The sequence below is a fragment of the Thalassophryne amazonica genome, chromosome 14 (assembly GCF_902500255.1).
Source record: "Thalassophryne amazonica chromosome 14, fThaAma1.1, whole genome shotgun sequence".
NCBI lineage: Eukaryota > Metazoa > Chordata > Actinopteri > Batrachoidiformes > Batrachoididae > Thalassophryne > Thalassophryne amazonica.
This window is the reverse complement of record NC_047116.1, coordinates 90,871,936-90,891,691: the sequence shown is the minus strand read 5'-3', so window position 1 is coordinate 90,891,691 and position 19,756 is coordinate 90,871,936. Positions and strand designations below refer to the sequence as shown.

The 19,756-nt window shown below is 42.6% G+C and overlaps 1 protein-coding gene across 1 annotated transcript in view; it reads left to right on the top strand.

Annotated features, from left to right (window-relative positions):
• LOC117524551 (high affinity cGMP-specific 3',5'-cyclic phosphodiesterase 9A) overlaps positions 1–19,756 on the top strand; it is a 33,617-nt gene that overhangs the window by 153 nt on the left and 13,708 nt on the right. The window contains exons 2-7 of the mRNA XM_034186356.1: positions 10,384–10,545; positions 10,634–10,685; positions 13,415–13,517; positions 15,106–15,248; positions 16,657–16,716; positions 18,535–18,712. Of these exons, the coding sequence (XP_034042247.1) occupies positions 10,384–10,545; positions 10,634–10,685; positions 13,415–13,517; positions 15,106–15,248; positions 16,657–16,716; positions 18,535–18,712 (698 nt within the window). The remainder of the gene's footprint in view (positions 1–10,383; positions 10,546–10,633; positions 10,686–13,414; positions 13,518–15,105; positions 15,249–16,656; positions 16,717–18,534; positions 18,713–19,756) is intronic.

Sequence of the window (19,756 nt, the reverse complement as noted above, 5' to 3'; positions counted from 1 at the left end):
ATCAGTGTGCTTCATGATGCTTCATTCATTCATTCATTCATTCATTTAGTGAATTTCATGGAAATAGAGTTGCAACTCTTAATTATTGTAGACTGCTTCTGCAAAAAAAGTCTCTCAAAAGTCATCATCTTAAAATTTGCAAACAGTCAAAGATTACATTTTCCAGTTGTTTTCTCCATAACCTCCAAAACACAATTTTAAATCAGTAAAATAGAAAAAAAAAAATCTGGCAATTTACACTTTTCAAAGGTTGAGGACAATTAAAGTGTGCAATGTGTGTGACTAATTAAATATTCAAAGAAGGTGATTAATAAGAATGCAGCTTTACTCGGGAGGTTTTCTTTCTGTTCCTTTACCGTTGTTCACACCTGTGCTGTTTTCTGTTAGTTCTAGTTGTCACAAGTTTATTTCTCCATTTGAATTAGTTCTCTGTGATCCAGTTGTCTGTTCCATGTTGGACGTTGCAGTTCGTGCACGTGTTGTTATGGTTTGTTGTTTCTTGATCTGGTTTTAGGTTTCACACCCCTTGTGTTGTCCTTTTAGTTTTCATCTCTGTGCATTCCTTTATTTTTCCCCACGTGTCGTGGCTTTAACGTTCACCCTTGTCACACCTGTTGTTAATCAGTTGAGTATTTAAGCCTCTCCATCCTCACTGTTAGTTTCCGGTTGATTATGTTTGCTCATGTCTCTGTCACTCCCCGTGTCCGTCTGCACCCTGTACACCTGCTAGTAAATGTTTTGTTCTTGCAGTGTTTTTTGAGTGTTGTTTTTTATTGCTCCCTCTTTTTGACCTTCACCTTGACTGTGGTTATTTTTGTTTATATTGTCACCTGGGAGGATCTTGTCACCGATTGTCTGTTTCCCGTCACTTTGGATCATTAAACACCTTGGTTTGCACCTAACCCGTTGTGTTCTGCTGCCTGCTTCCTGGGGTCCAACCCTAGTTCTTCAGTGGTTCCAATCATACCAACATTTGATTGTGATTATATGCTCCTTTAATTAGGTGGCTTACAAAATTATAGCATTTATTCTTTTTTAGTTATTGCATTAACAATCTGGAGGCGCTGGACTCATCTATCTATCTGTCTGGATGTATTCAGTCACTGCATTTACAGGATACATGCAGAGGCTTTTCTAAAGCCAAGGTTTACATTATTGCTATACATAATTGGAAGGTTTTTGGATTTTGGGCTCTTATTCAGAAAAAAATAAGACATTTTAAGACTGTTTTGTGGTTTTAAACTATTCTTATGGACATTTTTTTTTCCATTTCTCACATTTAATAAACAAAACAACCAAGTAATCTGAAGAAAAAACAGAAATCAACAGACTAATCGCTTGTGAAACTAACCGTTTGTTGTAGTCCTACTGGTGTTCTGTGCATGGACCAAATTTGCAGTTACAGCAGCAGCGAATGAAAGGTGTGGATTGTGAACACCTGCTCCTGACAGCTCTTCACCGCCACATTGCTGTGAAGCTTTCCAGAGCATTAACTGTTCATATTGTGTGCATCAGAGTCAGAAACTTGAAGATGTCACCGGGCTGCCACTGTGACCCGAACCCGGATCCAGAAAATGATAAATGACTAGTTTGTATTCTCAGAGAGAGCATACCTTCATTTAGTAATGAGAGTCAACAGTATGGCCAACACCAAGCGACAGATGAGGGGGATTAGATGTTGGCATTTTATAGAATTAGTAAACAGGTGAGAACATGAATGGCAAACAGGAGTGCACTGGAACTGAAAGGACGTCACTGAAATAAACAGCGAGAGCTAACAAAATAAAAGTACCAGCAGAAGTGCAAGGAACATGGCTGTGACAGTATCTCCAACCCCGAACATGTCATTAGACATCCCAAGAGTGTCTGGATGGTCTTTGAAAAAGATGTGGATCAGGGAGGGATCCAAGACATCGCTGGTGGTGACCCAGAAGTCTTCCTCAAGTTGTACCCTTCCCAGTCAATTAGCAATTGCGGACTATGAGAGGAGGCTTAACAGTGCACGCTGGAGCCCCATCCACAATCTGGGTGTTGAGTGGAAGAATAGGAAACAGTATTTTTAGAGAGGACTGGTTTCACCCATGGCATGTGAAAAAAGGGTTTGGATGCAGTGCCAGATGGATAGCAGAGGCACTGATGACATGGGGAGTGAATCAATAAACCAAGGATCCACTTCATGAAAGAAAAGAAAGAGGGGGAGTGTTGGGGCAGACAACCAGACATGCTGTCATTTTAGAAAATCTGTCAAATACTGTGAGTTCAGAAGATTTACCCTTGAAGAGGGCAATCTAGTGACAAACATAATGGAGATGTTGGAGCAGAGGCAGAGAGAAACTGGGAGCATCTTGAGGAGACCAACAGAAGGAGGTCCAGAAGTTTTCTTTATGGTACAAATGCAACATGTGGAAATGAAGTCCCTGAAAACTTTGGAGCAGGTGGGCCGCTAAAGCTGCCACTGAATAAAATGTAATGTGTGACTCAGCTCGGGATGTCATGTAACATTAGATATGTGCCCGCACTGAAGAACCTGAGGACCAAGCCCCTTCAGGCAATCTGCCTGGCAGGCAACCGCCATCAACAAGCTGTTCGATCTCCCAGGTCCATACAGTCAGGGCATAAGCTAGTCTTGGCATAGTCAGCATTGGCAGGAAAGTGCTCTAAGCTTATTAATTCAACAACTTAATCAATTAATCAATTTTTTTATATAGCGCCAAATCACAACAAACAGTTGCCCCAAGACGCTTTATATTGTAAGGCAAGGCCATACAATAATTATGTAAAACCCCAACGGTCAAAACGACCCCCTGTGAGCAAGCACTTGGCTACAGTGGGAAGGAAAAACTCCCTTTTAACAGGAAGAAACCTCCAGCAGAACCAGGCTCAGGGAGGGGCAGTCTTCTGCTGGGACTGGTTGGGGCTGAGGGAGAGAACCAGGAAAAAGACATGCTGTGGAGGGGAGCAGAGATCGATCACTAATGATTAAATGCAGAGTGGTGCATACAGAGCAAAAAGAGAAAGAAACAGTGCATCATGGGAACCCCCCCAGCAGTCTACGTCTATAGCAGCATAACTAAGGGATGGTTCAGGGTCACCTGATCCAGCCCTAACTATAAGCTTTAGCAAAAAGGAAAGTTTTAAGCCTAATCTTAAAAGTAGAGAGGGTGTCTGTCTCCCTGATCTGAATTGGGAGCTGGTTCCACAGGAGAGGAGCCTGAAAGCTGAAGGCTCTGCCTCCCATTCTACTCTTACAAACCCTAGGAACTACAAGTAAGCCTGCAGTCTGAGAGCGAAGCGCTCTATTGGGGTGATATGGTACTACGAGGTCCCTAAGATAAGATGGGACCTGATTATTCAAAACCTTATAAGTAAGAAGAAGAATTTTAAATTCTATTCTAGAATTAACAGGAAGCCAATGAAGAGAGGCCAATATGGGTGAGATATGCTCTCTCCTTCTAGTCCCCGTCAGTACTCTAGCTGCAGCATTTTGAATTAACTGAAGGCTTTTTAGGGAACTTTTAGGACAACCTGATAATAATGAATTACAATAGTCTAGCCTAGAGGAAATAAATGCATGAATTAGTTTTTCAGCATCACTCTGAGACAAGACCTTTCTGATTTTAGAGATATTGCGTAAATGCAAAAAAGCAGTCCTACATATTTGTTTAATATGCGCTTTGAATGACATATCCTGATCAAAAATGACTCCAAGATTTCTCACAGTATTACTAGAGGTCAGGGTAATGCCATCCAGAGTAAGGATCTGGTTAGACACCATGTTTCTAAGATTTGTGGGGCCAAGTACAATAACTTCAGTTTTATCTGAGTTTAAAAGCAGGAAATTAGAGGTCATCCATGTCTTTATGTCTGTAAGACAATCCTGCAGTTTAGCTAATTGGTGTGTGTCCTCTGGCTTCATGGATAGATAAAGCTGGGTATCATCTGCGCAACAATGAAAATTTAAGCAATACCATCTAATAATACTGCCTAAGGGAAGCATGTATAAAGTGAATAAAATTGGTCCTAGCACAGAACCTTGTGGAACTCCATAATTAACTTTAGTCTGTGAAGAAGATTCCCCATTTACATGAACAAATTGTAATCTATTAGACAAATATGATTCAAACCACCGCAGCACAGTGCCTTTAATACCTATGGCATGCTCTAATCTCTGTAATAAAATTTTATGGTCAACAGTATCAAAAGCAGCACTGAGGTCTAACAGAACAAGCAGAGAGATGAGTCCACTGTCCGAGGCCATAAGAAGATCATTTGTAACCTTCACTAATGCTGTTTCTGTACTATGATGAATTCTAAAACCTGACTGAAACTCTTCAAATAGACCATTCCTCTGCAGATGATCAGTTAGCTGTTTTACAACTACCCTTTCAAGAATTTTTGAGAGAAAAGGAAGGTTGGAGATTGGCCTATAATTAGCTAAGATAGCTGGGTCAAGTGATGGCTTTTTAAGTAATGGTTTAATTACTGCCACCTTAAAGCCTGTGGTACATAGCCAACTAACAAAGATACATTGATCATATTTAAGATCGAAGCATTAAATAATGGTAGGGCTTCCTTGAGCAGCCTGGTAGGAATGGGGTCTAATAAACATGTTGATGGTTTGGATGAAGTAACTAATGAAAATAACTCAGACAGAACAATCGGAGAGAAAGAGTCTAACCAAATACCGGCATCACTGAAAGCAGCCAAAGATAACGATACGTCTTTGGGATGGTTATGAGTAATTTTTTCTCTAATAGTTAAAATTTTGTTAGCAAAGAAAGTCATGAAGTCATTACTAGTTAAAGTTAATGGAATACTCAGCTCAATAGAGCTCTGACTCTTTGTCAGCCTGGCTACAGTGCTGAAAAGAAACCTGGGGTTGTTCTTATTTTCTTCAATTAGTGATGAGTAGAAAGATGTCCTAGCTTTACGGAGGGCTTTTTTATAGAGCAACAGACTCTTTTTCCAGGCTAAGTGAAGATCTTCTAAATTAGTGAGACGCCATTTCCTCTCCAACTTACGGGTTATCTGCTTTAAGCTACGAGTTTGCGAGTTATACCACGGAGTCAGACACTTCTGATTTAAAGCTCTCTTTTTCAGAGGAGCTACAGCATCCAAGTTGTCTTCAATGAGGATGTAAAACTATTGACGAGATACTCTATCTCCCTTACAGAGTTTAGGTAGCTACTCTGCACTGTGTTGGTATATGGCATTAGAGAACATAAAGAAGGAATCATATCCTTAAACCTAGTTACAGCGCTTTCTGAAAGACTTCTAGTGTAATGAAACTTATTCCCTACTGCTGGGTAGTCCATCAGAGTAAATGTAAATGTTATTAAGAAATGATCAGACAGAAGGGAGTTTTCAGGGAATACTGTTAAGTCTTCTATTTCCATACCATAAGTCAGAACAAGATCTAAGATATGATTAAAGTGGTGGGTGGACTCATTTACTTTTTGAGCAAAGCCAATAGAGTCTAATAATAGATTAAATGCAGTGTTGAGGCTGTCATTCTCAGCATCTGTGTGGATGTTAAAATCGCCCACTATAATTATCTTATCTGAGCTAAGCACTAAGTCAGACAAAAGGTCTGAAAATTCACAGAGAAACTCACAGTAACGACCAGGTGGACGATAGATAATAACAAATAAAACTGGTTTTTGGGACTTCCAATTTGGATGGACAAGACTAAGAGACAAGCTTTCAAATGAATTAAAGCTCTGTCTGGGTTTTTGATTAATTAATAAGCTGGAATGGAAGATTGCTGCTAATCCTCCGCCCCGGCCCGTGCTACGAGTATTCTGACAGTTAGTGTGACTCGGGGGTGTTGACTCATTTAAACTAACATATTCATCCTGCTGTAACCAGGTTTCTGTTAGGCAGAATAAATCAATATGTTGATCAATTATTATATCATTTACCAACAGGGACTTAGAAGAGAGAGACCTAATGTTTAATAGACCACATTTAACTGTTTTAGTCTGTGGTGCAGTTGAAGGTGCTATATTATTTTTTCTTTTTGAATTTTTATGCTTAAATAGATTTTTGCTGGTTATTGGTAGTCTGGGAGCAGGCACCGTCTCTACGGGGATGGGGTAATGAGGGGTTGGCAGGGGGAGAGAAGCTGCAGAGAGGTGTGTAAGACTACAACTCTGCTTCCTGGTCCGATTGGCGTAACCGGGTGTCATTACTGCCAACGTGAATTACAATCTTACCAAATTTACGCTTAGCCTTAGCCAGCAGTTTCAAATTTCCTTCAATGTCGCCTGCTCTGGCCCCCGGAAGACAATTGACTATGGTTGCTGGTGTCGCTAACTTCACATTTCTCAAAACAGAGTCGCCAATAACCAGAGTTTGATCCTCGGCGGGTGTGTCGTCGAGTGGGGAAAAACGGTTAGAGATGTGAACGGGTTGGCTGTGTACACGGGGCTTCTGTTTAGGGCTACGCTTCCTCCTCACTGTCACCCAGTTAGCCTGCTTTCCCGGCTGCTCGGGATCTGCCAGGGGGGAACTAACGGCGGCTAAGCTACCTTGGTCCGCACCGACTACAGGGGCCTGGCTAGCTGTAGAATTTCCACGGTGCGGAGCCGAGTCTCCAATTCGCCCAGCCTGGCCTCCAAAGCTACGAATAAGCTACACTTATTACAAGTACCGTTACTGTTAAAGGAGGCCGAGGAATAACTAAACATTTCACACCCAGAGCAGAAAAGTGCGGGAGAGACAGGAGAAGCCGCCATGCTAAATCGGCTAAGAGCTAGTAGCTACGCTAAGCTAGCGGATTCCTAAAAACACGCAAAGTGAATAATGTGTAAATAATTTAGAGGTGATTCAGCAGAAGGAGTGCTTTAGTTAAGGCACGTAAAGATTACACTGGGAACAAATCGTAATCTAGATAACTAGATCAATCTAACTGCGCAGATTAAACAGCTAACAGATACAGAAAAACACCGCTGTGCTCCGGAACAGGAAGTGATACAATACCGCAGTGAGAGCCAACCACCAGTAGAGGCAAGCAAGAGGATCCAACCAAGGATTAGGGTTGGGTGGATGATATTAACTGGATGATATGAGAGGGTGAAATTGAAGCAAGTGAAAAGTAAAGCCCACCTTGTCTGTCAGAAGTTCAACCAGATTCTTGTGATCTGTCCACACTAAGAGGGGCTGACTGGTCCTTTCTAACCAGTGGCACCACTCATCCATAGTTATGCTCTTCTGAGAACTTTTTTTTTTTCAAAGCACAATTACTGTCCTCAGAAGAGCTTTGTAACAGAACCATCCAACCTCCACAATGACTTAATATGACGGATCAGGAACACTCATCACTGGGGCCTTTTCAGAGCCTGAAATGTGGCTTCAGTTTCTTTGGTGTAAGGAGGCAGCTATGATGGTTCTCAACACAGAACTTTTCATCCACTGCACTGTAACTGTGGAGTTTTTTCCTCTTTCTAGAAATGTCTTTAATGTTAGCTGCTCATGGGTTAATCCCACTAGAGTCACATGAATACAGTGTAAATGGGAATGAAGCCACCCAGGAAAGGGCCCCCAGTCAGAAGTTATCAAAGTTAAACCAGGATAGTAGGTGCAGGAAGTAATTTCTAAATCTCTGTTTTATTTGTTTTTGTCATGGGCTTATATTGTTAGTCCTGGTTTGAGTTTTATCCATATGTTATGTTATTGTCATGTGTGTTGAACTTGTCTGTCTTTGGTGTGTGACACGCCCCCTGTGGCTGTCAGTTGCAGGTCTATGTGTGTGTGTGTGTGTGTGTGTGTGTGTGTGTGTGTGTGTGTGTGTGTGTGTGTGTGTGTGTGTGTGTGTGTGTGTGTGTCACACCCCCTCCGGCTGTCACTTGCAGGTCTGCATGTGTGTGTGTGTGGGACACGCCCCCTCCAGCTGTCAGTTGCGGGCCTGGATGTGTGTGTGTGTCTGGTTTTCTAGTTTGCAACTGGTCTCCCTTTTTGAGTTTATGTGTTCACTTTTATCTATTGGCTGGTATCACCTTCTGTTCAGGTCTTCTGTTCAGTTTCATCATTAGTATAATTACACTGACTTTCTGCAGTCACGTTTGCATTTTATTCTTTGATGTGTTCATTGTGATTTGTTGCCCCCTTGTGTTCTGTTTAGTTATTCACATGTCTCTCTTGTTTACTGCACCTTCTGCTCATTTAGATGGGATTATTTAAGTCACTCTTGTTTGTCTTTGCTTTATGGGCCCATTTGCTTTTCATGATCTGTCTCGAGTGTATTGGTGTCATGCTCAATGTTTTCCCTCATCTTTTGGGGTTTTTGTAAGTATCCTGATTTTGATCTGATTCACGCCTTTGTCATCTATGGTTTTTTTGAGTTATTTCCTCACAGTCACACCTCAGTAGATTCCTCCACCTGTTGTCAGGTGGTTCGAAATTGTATTTTGGTTTGAGTATACCCTGCATCAGTCTGTGTTGTTTTTGCTCACCCCTTGTGTTATAAAGTTTTGGATTTTTGGAAACTCACACTTGTTGTCCCGGTTGACCTGCATTTCGGGGTTCTTCCTTGTATTAATTATAGCACAAAATCATAACAGTTTTATTCTCATGTACATGCATGCAATATACGGGAGGTGATTGAATAGTTCTGAGCCCAACCAAGAAGAAACCATAACTAAGTTAATGTAATGTGTTTCTGATCAGCCGTGAGAAGCCTTGGGACCCATCATGCTGAAAGTTTCATCAATTCCAGTTCTCCTGCCCAATCTGAATGAACTTAATGAACTCTCTCCTGGGAAATGCCTACAATCAGGGGTGCTGAAAAGTGGAGAATAAGGAAAGGATTCTAGGGGCCCATGATTGACAGGTGCCCAGAGAGGCCCTTAATACAATTATAATACTGACAAAATAATATGGGAGGTGGCCCAGTAAGATTTCTTTTCATGGGCCCAAAATCCCTGGCAGTGCCCCTGCCTACAATACTGGCTATGAGAAACTCACTTACTCTTCTGTTAGCAAGGACCATATCATGGATCTTCTGGATCCATGTCAGTCAAGGTGGCAGTTCTGGGTCTTCCTGATCTTTCCCATCTTCAACGCTTGTTCTGCCCCTCTTGAATTTGGTTGACGAGCGTTTAACTATATCATAAGATGGGGAATCTGTTGTGAAAGTGTAGTGACACGGACCCACAACAGGGGGCGCAAATGAACGGCCAATAGATGAGCCAAAAGGTAACAATTTAATGTTGTGAAATGTGCACAACGAACATACAGACAATCTCAGAATATAATTACCGTCAATCCACAAAGGTGACGTGTGGGCAGGCTCGAGGATAGAAGACGTCTGTCCTGAGAAGAGCCGGAACCACACGATTTCCGCCGCCACAGAACCTGGTGAATACTGGAGCCGCCAAGTCCCGAATTCCCAGGTGATCACCGTCCCCGACTGTCGGATCTGGTACTGCTGGCGAGAACAAAGACAGTCAAGTGTGGGTGTGTGTACACCCAGTAACAACAGCGGTGGGAATGCCACCTCCACCTCTCACTCAATATCTTGCAGAGTACCGCAGTGATTCCTCAGGGGAAAAGAGTGCCGTCCAGCACTCTCTCAGCTTCCACCGACAGAGGTACCGGTACTCCTGCAAACACTCACAATATACAAATTATATTGTACCACACAAACGGCTGAGGATATTACCTCCAATGAAGTATGATATCTCGGCAACGAGGTGGAGATGACGTCTGGTCTTTATGGAGTGAGAGGACGTTGAGTAGATGGGTGACAGCTGTCAAGAGGTAATGAGTGACAGCTGTCACCCCCGGCTGCGTCCATGGCGGCAGCGCCCTCTCGTGCCTGAAGCCCGCACTTCAGGCAGGGCGCCCTCTGATGGTGGGCCAGCAGTACCTCCTCTTCTGGCGGCCCACACACAACAGAATCCTCCCCTAATATCATTATCATGTCTTCATGGATCTCTTTTGGAGACATTCCCTTTTTTTTGTGAGCTACCGAGTCATAGCACCCCACACCCTACATTTTCTGTGTCAGGCTCAAAGCTTCTCAATCACCCATTGTATGACAGTTAAAATGTCAAAATCAGATCTGTGGTGCTTCATCACATTTTCTCTGATAACAAAACGCCACATAGAAGTTAAAATCATCAATAGACTGTTGTAGCAGAGCTGACAACATCTTTTGTCCTGTCATATTCCTAATGCACTGAATTAAATGGTATTTCTGAAGAAAACATTAAGGGCTAATCCCAAAACTCTACCTTGGCCCTACCGTTTCACTCTTTCCCCTCATTTTCCAAATTGAAAGGAAGGGGTGAAGGGAGACTATTGGCATTGGGTCCAAGTCTAAAATCAGTCAGCTGAAATAGTCTAAAACTGTTACTGAACCTCTGATCCTTTTTTTTTCAGATCTATTCCGTTCAGCCGCAGAGGCAGGACCCCATGACATTCTGAAGCTGTACAACCCCAAAGGTAGTATCATCAACATCTCCCCAAGACTGGAAGCAAACAGTCCAAACTCCTGCTACAAGCTGGAGGTGGTGGCTGCTGACTGCAACAATGAGTCCTTAGGTATCTTTACCATGTTAACAACAGAAATCATAACCATTGGGCTTTTTAAAGTGCTGCTGACACCCTCCATTGTTTGATGTTGTTTCAGGTGTGGAGCTTGCTGGTGCACTAGGATTTGATTTGTCATCTATGGAGAAAAGGTACACAAGAACATAAGAGAAACAACTGTCACTTGATGTTCGAACATCACATTTAACACTTGGATGTTAAATGTGCAAATGTGGGAGTTTCATTGTTATAATGTAGATTTTATAATAAACCAGTCTAAAACAATGCAGTGAATTCAAACCTGCCACTCAAAGCCACCTCTGCTCTTAGCAGCTTCTGGGTAAAGCAACTCTGTGTGAGCAACCTGCAAAGCAAACACGAATTCGAGAGTAGTAATTCCTTTCAGCTTCTCCACTTGGGGTCACCTTGATTTGGCACAAGGTGTACACCAGAGGTCCATCAGAGGGTGGAAGCTGAAAGAGGAAGACTGTTGTGTGATATTCAGGCAGGAGGTGAGGGAGGCAGTGGAAGGAGGGACTGATTACAGACAACTGGAAAAGTACTGCAGATGCGGTCAGGGGGACAGTTAGGAAGGTGCTGGGTGTGACACCTGGACAGAGGAAGGAAGACAGACACTTGGTGATGGAATAAAGATGTCCAGGAAATACTCATATTAGGAGAAGAGGTTAGCAAAAATAGACTTGGGATAGTCAGAGAGATGATGAAAGTATACAGGAATATAAGGTGAAAAGCAAAGTGGCAAAGGCTAATAAAAAGGCATAGTGAGCTGTACGTGACTAAGGAAGAAGAAAAGGACTTGTACCCATTGGCAAGACAAAGGGACGACCTGAAAAAGATATGCAGCAGATAAAGGATGCAGATGGTAATGTGCTGACAAATGAGGAGAGTGTGTTGAGAAGGTGGAGGGAATATTTTGAAGAGGTGATGGATGAAGAAAATGAGAGAGAGAAGGTTGGATGATGTAGAGTGAGTAACTCAGGAAGTGCAAGGGTGAAGGATGACATCATTACTGTTATGAAGATGTTGAAGAATGGAAAGGCAGTTAGTCAAGACAACATTCCATGGTGGCATGGAAGTGTTTAGGAGAGATAACAGTGGAGTTTCTAACCAGACTGTTTAATAATATATTGGAAAGTGAGGTGATTCCTGAGGAGTGGAGAAGGAGTCTTCTGGTTGTGATTTTAAAGACCAAGGGTGATGTGAAGAGCTGCAGTAACTACAGAGGCATAAAGCATGAAGTTAGGGGAAAGAGAAGTGGAAGGTAGACTTAGTAAGGAGGTGAAGATCTGCTTACAGCATTATGGTCCCATGCCGAGAAAGAGCAGTACAGGTGCAATGTTTGCTCTGATGGTGCTGATGGAGATGTACATTGTTGCATTGTGTGATTGTGGATTTTGAGGAAAGCTTATGACAGGGTACTAGGAGAAGAGTTGGTATTATATGAGGAAGCCTGGAGTGTCAGAGAGGTATGTGAGGGTGGTGCAGGATATGTGCAAGGGTAATGTGACAGCGGTGAGATGTACAGTCAGATTGACAGATGTACTCAAGGTGGAGGTGGGATTACAGCTTTAGCCTGATTTATGCTTCTACAACTCCATAACTCAGAAGCCACGCAATGACATCAATGTGAAGGTAACCCTTTCGAAGTTCTCTATTGCGTTGGTGGGTGTCGTAATGCAATTTACTTCTGGAATAGTAGGGGGCATGACATGGAGAGCTTCACTTCTTTATACAATCATCAACTTCCAAACCAGTGTTAAATGCAAGTTCCCTACATGAATTTTGGGTTATTTAAGCGTCTGTGTACTTTTTGACTCCGTGTTGTAAAGTTGGTCATATTTGTGGACTTTCCTGCCAAACATTCCTCTATTTGATCCATGCGCACTGCAAAAAGTTTTAAAATATGACGGAGAAGAAGAGTGATACTGGAAAAGTGGGCAATGACAGCTGTTTGCTGTCCTCCGTAGTTTTGATGTGTAATTTAAATTTTCGGGAGGTCCATGTCAGGCTACAGAGAGGGGCTTTGAGAGGGTACGCAGAGATGTTCAGGGCTCTGCTTCACTATGGAGCGCCAGAGACGGAGAAGCATCAATCAGGCTTTAGCCCTTTTTTACAGTGGTGATGGACAGTTTGACCATGAAGATCAAGAGGAGGTCTCCATGGACATCTGTATGCAGATGACATTGTGATCTGAGAGTAGAGATGAAGATTTAGGTGTGCAGCCAGTCAAGTATGAACACCTGAATGAGCTTGTCAGTTTGTGGCAGAGCAGGGAGAGATGGTAAATGTGTGAGGTGGTACTTGAGGACCGAGTAAAGAACCACTGGGCTATGTAATCTGGGGATAAGCACAGGCACCAACAGTCCACAGAGCCAATTTTAGACAGTTTAGACATCACTGTGATTCTGACCAAAGCTGTTTGCTCATGGTTCCTGCTGCATCTGTGTGAATCAGACTGTCTGAGTTTGGACACTCCCACAGATCCAGTACTTGTATCACCCAATGTGAAGTACTGGTCAGAAAACAGCACAGAAAAAGTAGACACTCTCAAACAGTGTGTGAGACACTTTACACATACAGCACAACGTGGACATTGACATGCATCAACCTGTGGTTTTCTTCAGCATGACTTTTCATTTGGAAGTACTAGTCAGATCTGCCACTAAATTAGGAACCTCTAATGCCAATTAGTGGAGTATAAATGAACACAGATCTGTGGGATTAGGGTCCCTAATGTTGTGGACATACAGACCAGACAGACTGTGCCGAGTAAATATCTGTGGACCTTTTTCCAGCATGCTGTAAAGGAACAGAGGAGCATCTACAGAATTAACAGCGTTCTGATGATCTTTGACCTCAGACTGCAGGGTCTGGAGAAGAAACTCCTCATCGAGGCCAGTGAGACTCCTGCAGTCGTCTACGAGATGAAGAAAGAGGTTGATTCATTTAGGGAAAAACTGGAGGTGCAAACACAATAATGATGCATTTGAAGGACACTTGTGAAATGTTAACAACATAGAAATAAGTCATAAGAATACTGTAATAACTTTGTTGTATTAGGAGGTTATGACCATTAACGACCTCTGATTTTTAAATATTTACATTTTTAGTGTATTTGAGAGTTTAAACTTGTTGAAATCCCTTTGCAGCTGTGGTCACATGTTTACATCCAGTCATTATGCAGAAGTGCCACAGCAGTACTGAACTTTCAGTAACATCAAATTTTTTTTTTTTTTTTGCTTCCTCAATTACAAACAAGAAAATGATGTCATTTGGACACATTCTGATCATGTGCAAACATATTTCACTCAATGCATGGTGCGAAAAACACATTTTGTGCTTCTGTGTAGGCTCTCAGTTGTCCAGGTGGTTTCCATAGTAGAGAAGCTTGAATCTTCGTCTGGACTGGATTGCTTGACGCAAGGACGTTTTGCTTCAAATCGCAGAAGCTTCCTCAGCTAAAATTCTTGCTCTGGTAGTCTGACTTCTGTCTGACCCTTGTCGAGAAGAACAAACAGAAGCCACAAAAGCTGGAGTTTTAAACCTAACCAGACGCCTCCTACTGAAAGGCAGACTGATATTGGCCACCTTAAAGACACTAACCACACGTTTGAGGACAAGGAAGTTAAAATCTTAGCCGGAGAGAAGAAATGGTTTGAGAGAGGGGTGAAGGAGGCATTCTATGGGAAACAGTTGAAACCCAGCCTTAACCAGGGAGGGGGTCTGAGACACGCTTTGTCCCCTGTTTACAATGGGGTACTCAGGTCAAAGCAGTTTCAGTCTTTTGTTCATGGTAATGAGTCATTCATGTCATCTGGAGAGGTGTCAGTCCCATCATTAGGAAGGACAGCTACCCTGTCCTTAGGAGGATGCTAACTAGAGCACAATAGGTGCTAATTAAAGCTATTGTTTAGTCACTAGCCTATAGCAGTCTGCCTCTCGGTAGGAGGCGTCTGGTTAGGTTTAAAACTCCAGCTTTTGTGGCTTCTGTTTTGTTCTTCTCGACAAGAGTCAGACAGAAGTCAGACTACCAGAGCAAGAATTTTAGCTGAGGAAGCTTCTGCGATTTGAAGCGAAACATCCTCACTTCAAGCAACCCAGTCCAGTCGAGGATTCAAGCTTCTCTACTACATTTTGTGTTATATCTCTGCAACCAATAGGACTACAGAAATGATCCAAAATTGATATTGATCAGTAGAATACTTGTGATTGATTAGTATTAGAGGGGTGACAAGAATTTTATAAAAATAAGTCATTTTTACAGAATTCACAGGGTTTGCATTAGCTTCTTCATGCCTTTTTAGTCTTTATTTTGCTGATTATTTAAATTAATTGTGTAGAGAAAACACGACTTGTGCACCAGTTTTTAAACAATGAAGCAATTTTAACCCTTTTCAATAGAATCTAGTAGATATCTTGTTCTACCAAATAGTTGCATTGATCATTAAAGAGTTAAGATGCTTGCCTTGCATATTCACTCATTAATGTGAAGTAATTTGAAAAGATTTGGAGAAATTTCAGCTGACTGTACTCATGCACTGTCCCCGACAGAGCGTGGAGCACCTGAGCTGGCTGGGCCTGTTCAAAGAGCTGTCAGAGGGAACACAAAAACTCTCCCCTTTCTACCACAAGAAAACCCTGCACAAAACCAGAGAGGAGTGCGAGCACGTACGGGAAAAGTTTCTCCAAATGAGGCAGGTGCATGTACGAGGTCTATTAGAAAAGAAACCGACAGTTTTATTTTTTTTTAAAACTATATGGATTTGAATCACGTGTGATTACATCAGCCAAGCTTGAACCCTCGTGCGCATGCGTGAGTTTTTTCACGCTTGTCGGTGACGTCATTCGCCTGTGAGCACGCCTTGTGGAAGGAGTGGTCCAGCCCCCTCGTCGGATTTTCATTGTCTGAGAAGTTGCTGAGAGATTGGCGCTGTGCTTGATCAAAAATTTTTCAAGAACTGTGAGGCACATCCGAGTGGACACCATTCGAGAAATTCAGCTGGTTTTCGGTGTAAATTTTAACAGCTGATGAGAGATTTTGGATTGTTTCTATCGCTGTAAGGACTTCCCACGGAGCGGGACGTCGTGCAGCGCTCCAAGGCGACGTCGTCATCCTGTTTCAAGCTGAAAACCTCCAAATTTAAGCCTCTGTTGACCCAGGACGTCATGAGAGAACAGAGAACTTTCAGAAGAGGTCGGAATCAGCAGTTTATCCGGACATTCCACTGTTAAAGGAGATTTTTTAATGAAAGACTGCGAGCCGACGCAGTGCGCCCGCCACAGGAAAAACACCTCCGTGTTGATAACCATTTGTAAAATCCAGGCGGCTTTTGGTGGCTTTCAGTTGAGTGAGTATCTGAGAAATTGTTTAACAGCAGGGCATGTTCCAACTTGTCCATAAGGCTTCCAACGGAGGTGTTTTTCCTGTGGCAGGCGCGTCGCGCCAGCCAACGCGCCAATCTGTCCGTACGTCTTTCATTAAAAAAATCTCCTTTAACAGTGGAATGTCCGGATAAACTGCTGATCCCGACTTCTTCTAAAAGTTCTCTGTTCTCTCACGACATCCTGGGTCAACAGAGGCTTAAATGTGGAGGTTTTCAGCTTGAAACAGGATGACGACGTCGCCTCAGAGCGCTGCGTGACGTCCCGCTCCGTGGGAAGTCCTTACAGCGATAGAAACAATCCAAAATCTCTCATCAGCCGTTAAAATTTTCACCGAAAACCAGCTGAATTTGTCGAATGGTGTCCACTCGGATGTGCCTCACAGTTTTTGAAAAAAGTTTGATCAAGCACAGCACCAGTCTCTCAGCAACTTCTCAGACAAAGGAATTCCAACGAGGGGGCTGGACCACTCCTTCCACAAGGCATGCTCACAGGCGAATGACGTCACCGACAGGTGTGAAAAAACTCACGCCTGCGCACGAGGGTTCAAGCTTGGCTGATGTAATCACACATGATTCAAATCCATATAGTTTTTTTAAAAAAATAATAAGGTGGGATACTTTTCTCACAGACCTCGTACACAACACTCAGAGAAAGAACCGTTTCAAAATGTGGATTGTAGTAAGTGATGTGGTATTGATGTTGTTGACACCTTCTCAGCTCCCTGGAGGTTTCGGAGGAAGTGAAGCAATATTTAAAGACCCCAAACTTCGACAACTGGTGAGTTTGACATTTCAGCTGTGGAGATGTTTCTGTGCTCACTTGCATGTTTCTGATAAGCTGAGTGTCTGTGTGATCCTGAACAAAATCGACCGCTGCACCTGCTTCTTTAATGAACAGCCTGAAATGGTAAACTAATACGAGTGGTAGCCAGAGGGCACTTCTGTTGAATCTTTGAAGAGGACAAGGCCCCTCGCTCTTTTCTTCTGACCGATTCACTCATCTGAATATGAATACGCCTGCCGAGGGCTGATGAATCAAAGGAGGGTCTTCATGAAAGGCTTCATTAAGACACTTTGATCGAAGTGGGCTTCATGGGAGGAAGTACGAGCTGCATTCAGTTATTCTTTTGTTCATCCAAAAGCTTTGTAAGCAACAGCATGGCCATGGACAGAGATCATGTAATGCTCGAGCTGCAAGAAGGGAACTAAAGTTTTTAGTGCCCGTTTAGTACATAATCTTTTCTTGCTGCTTTCTCAGTGCAGCAATGCAGATGAATAAAAATGACAATCTCAGCTGAGAAAATTATTCCACGATTCATGGATTCACAAAAACAATTAACATGTCTAATATTCCACATCTGTTACTCTTGTAAGCTTTTTTGTGCATTACTACCATATCTGCAGGATCAGTGTTTTTTTTTTTTTTTTTTGCATCACTGTGACATCACATTACAGTCAGGTGAGGTCAGGTTCTTTTTGGGGGGGGGGGGGGGGGGCTTATTTGGACTAATGAGCTAATGTCATGGTGAATTGTCCATCCAGAAATCAAAGAAAGGGCTTCTTTTCCATTTCAATTTTCAATTTTTTTTTTTCATTTATAAAGCTCCAATTCACAACAGAGTTGCCTCAAAGTGGTTCACACAGTTAAGGTCTAACCTTACCAACCCCCAGAGCAACAGTGGTAAGAAACTTCTCCTCCTGAAGTCATCCTTACATAATTTAGCGATTTTAAATCTTAGATAAAATATAGACTTTTTATGGTGAAAAGTGTGAAATTTGACAGAAATACTGCTTTTTATTTTTTTTGCTTCACCTCAGCACTATTCACAATGCTTCTTTGCAAAATCTTGACATTTTGAAATTTGGAGAAAATATATATTAAATGCGGTGAAAACAGTGACATTTTCCCATACTGCTTCTTCTCCTTGACAAATTTTGATTCAAATAGTTTTGATTTATTCTTCTTCATGAAATTTTGATTTTTTTTTTTTTTTTTTTTTTTGAAAATATAGTCTTTAGTGAAAACAGTGACATTTACTCAAAGTGCTTCTTCTCCTTCAGTACACACCCACATCGGACTGCACCATTTGCAAGATCCTCTAACAACACTTACACAGCCATTGTTAGTGTCATTTTCCGTATCACTTTGCATGCTTTTATATCCACCCATATAATTCCAAAGTGCATGTGTTAATTGCTCATCAGTGTGTTTTGGTGTGCACATCACTCTGACTTCTTGTTTTCACACTATTAACAGTGACCCAGCATCACCTCTACGTGTCGCCAGTGGAACAATAGCTGTAGAAACGTGCCTACGCCAACCAGGATTTTTAAGTGACACATCGCACATTCCACTTTTGACATCCGAACGTTGGCGTGGAGATGGGCGCACACCACGTTTTTGTGCATTCTGCATTTTACTTTTCAGTCCTTGGACCTGACCTCTGGACTGTCAAGGAAATCAGAGTGGTTACTGCAGAACAGGGAAATGTGTGCCTTTCTTTTGGCATGTGCTCAGGTTGTCTTGGGTCAGTCATAACATTTGTGCTTTTTTTTTTTTTAAGTACTCTCCTGTGTATTTTGTGTGTCTGTGCAGGCAGTGGGAGGATGCAGAAATCATGGTGCTCCTGCAAGTCATGTACACCGACCTGGATTTCATAGCATTGTTCAACATTGAGCCAGAGATGCTGCAGCAGTTCCTGTTTGAAGTCTACCAGAAATACAACAACATCCCATTCCACAACTTCAAACACTGCTTCTGTGTCACCCAGATGGTGCGTTTAGAGTTCATGTGGCAAAATCGCATTGTAACTGTAGAAATGAAATAATGCATTCATGCCATCACCTTGATAGTGGATTGTACCCATTCATACCCCACCACCACCACCACCACCACTCCCCAAAGAAAGCCAAAGACAGCATGCATTGTCAAGTGAATTGTGAATTCGTATGGGAACTTATGCCAACCACTTCTTCAGTTTAGTGACCAACCACTTCTCCGTCACTGCATGTGGGGAAGGAATGATGCTACCCCCCCACCCCCACCCCATATGAATGGACATTTTCCAACCAACACTCTTTAGTTTGCATTGAAAGCAGCAATCCTCACAACATTGGCATTGTGTGTAATCCATTTTATCTTTGTCACTAAAGCAAGTAGAAAAAGCTGTTGTGCAGCTGCTGCTCTTAAAGTCAGCGATGGTGAAATTTTCCACTGTCCAGATTGGCATTCAAAGTGTTTGTGTACACTTGATCCTGTCAGATTTCAGGAGTAATGCTGAGTAGGTCCTGATTAGCACTTGGCTGACAATTTGGGAAGACCAGTGGCTGTGTGTGGGTGTGCGTGTATGTGTGTGTGTGCCTTAATATAGAACTGGAGTTGTGTCACTGGTCTATAACTTGTGTCAAACCATAATATGGATCTGTACTGGATCCACAATCGGGGCTGCCAAAAGACAAACAAGAACATTCAATCATTCATTCATTTTCTGCCACTTATCTAGGTCCATGTCATGGTGGAAGTAGACCAAGCAGCTTCTCCCACACCTCCCTATGTTTGGCCAAGTCCTCTAACTCTTCCTGAGGGATCCCAAAGATTTCCCAACCCAGCTGGGAAATATAATACTTCCAGCGTATCCTGGGTCTTCCCCATGGCCTCCCACAAGTTGGACATGCCTTGAAGACCTCACTAGGGAAATGACCAGGGGTTATCCTCACCAGATGCCTAAACCACCTCAGCTGGCTCTGGCTCCTTTTGATGTGAGGAAGCAGCTGCTCTATGCTGAGACCTTCCCGAACATTTGAGCTTCTAACCTTAT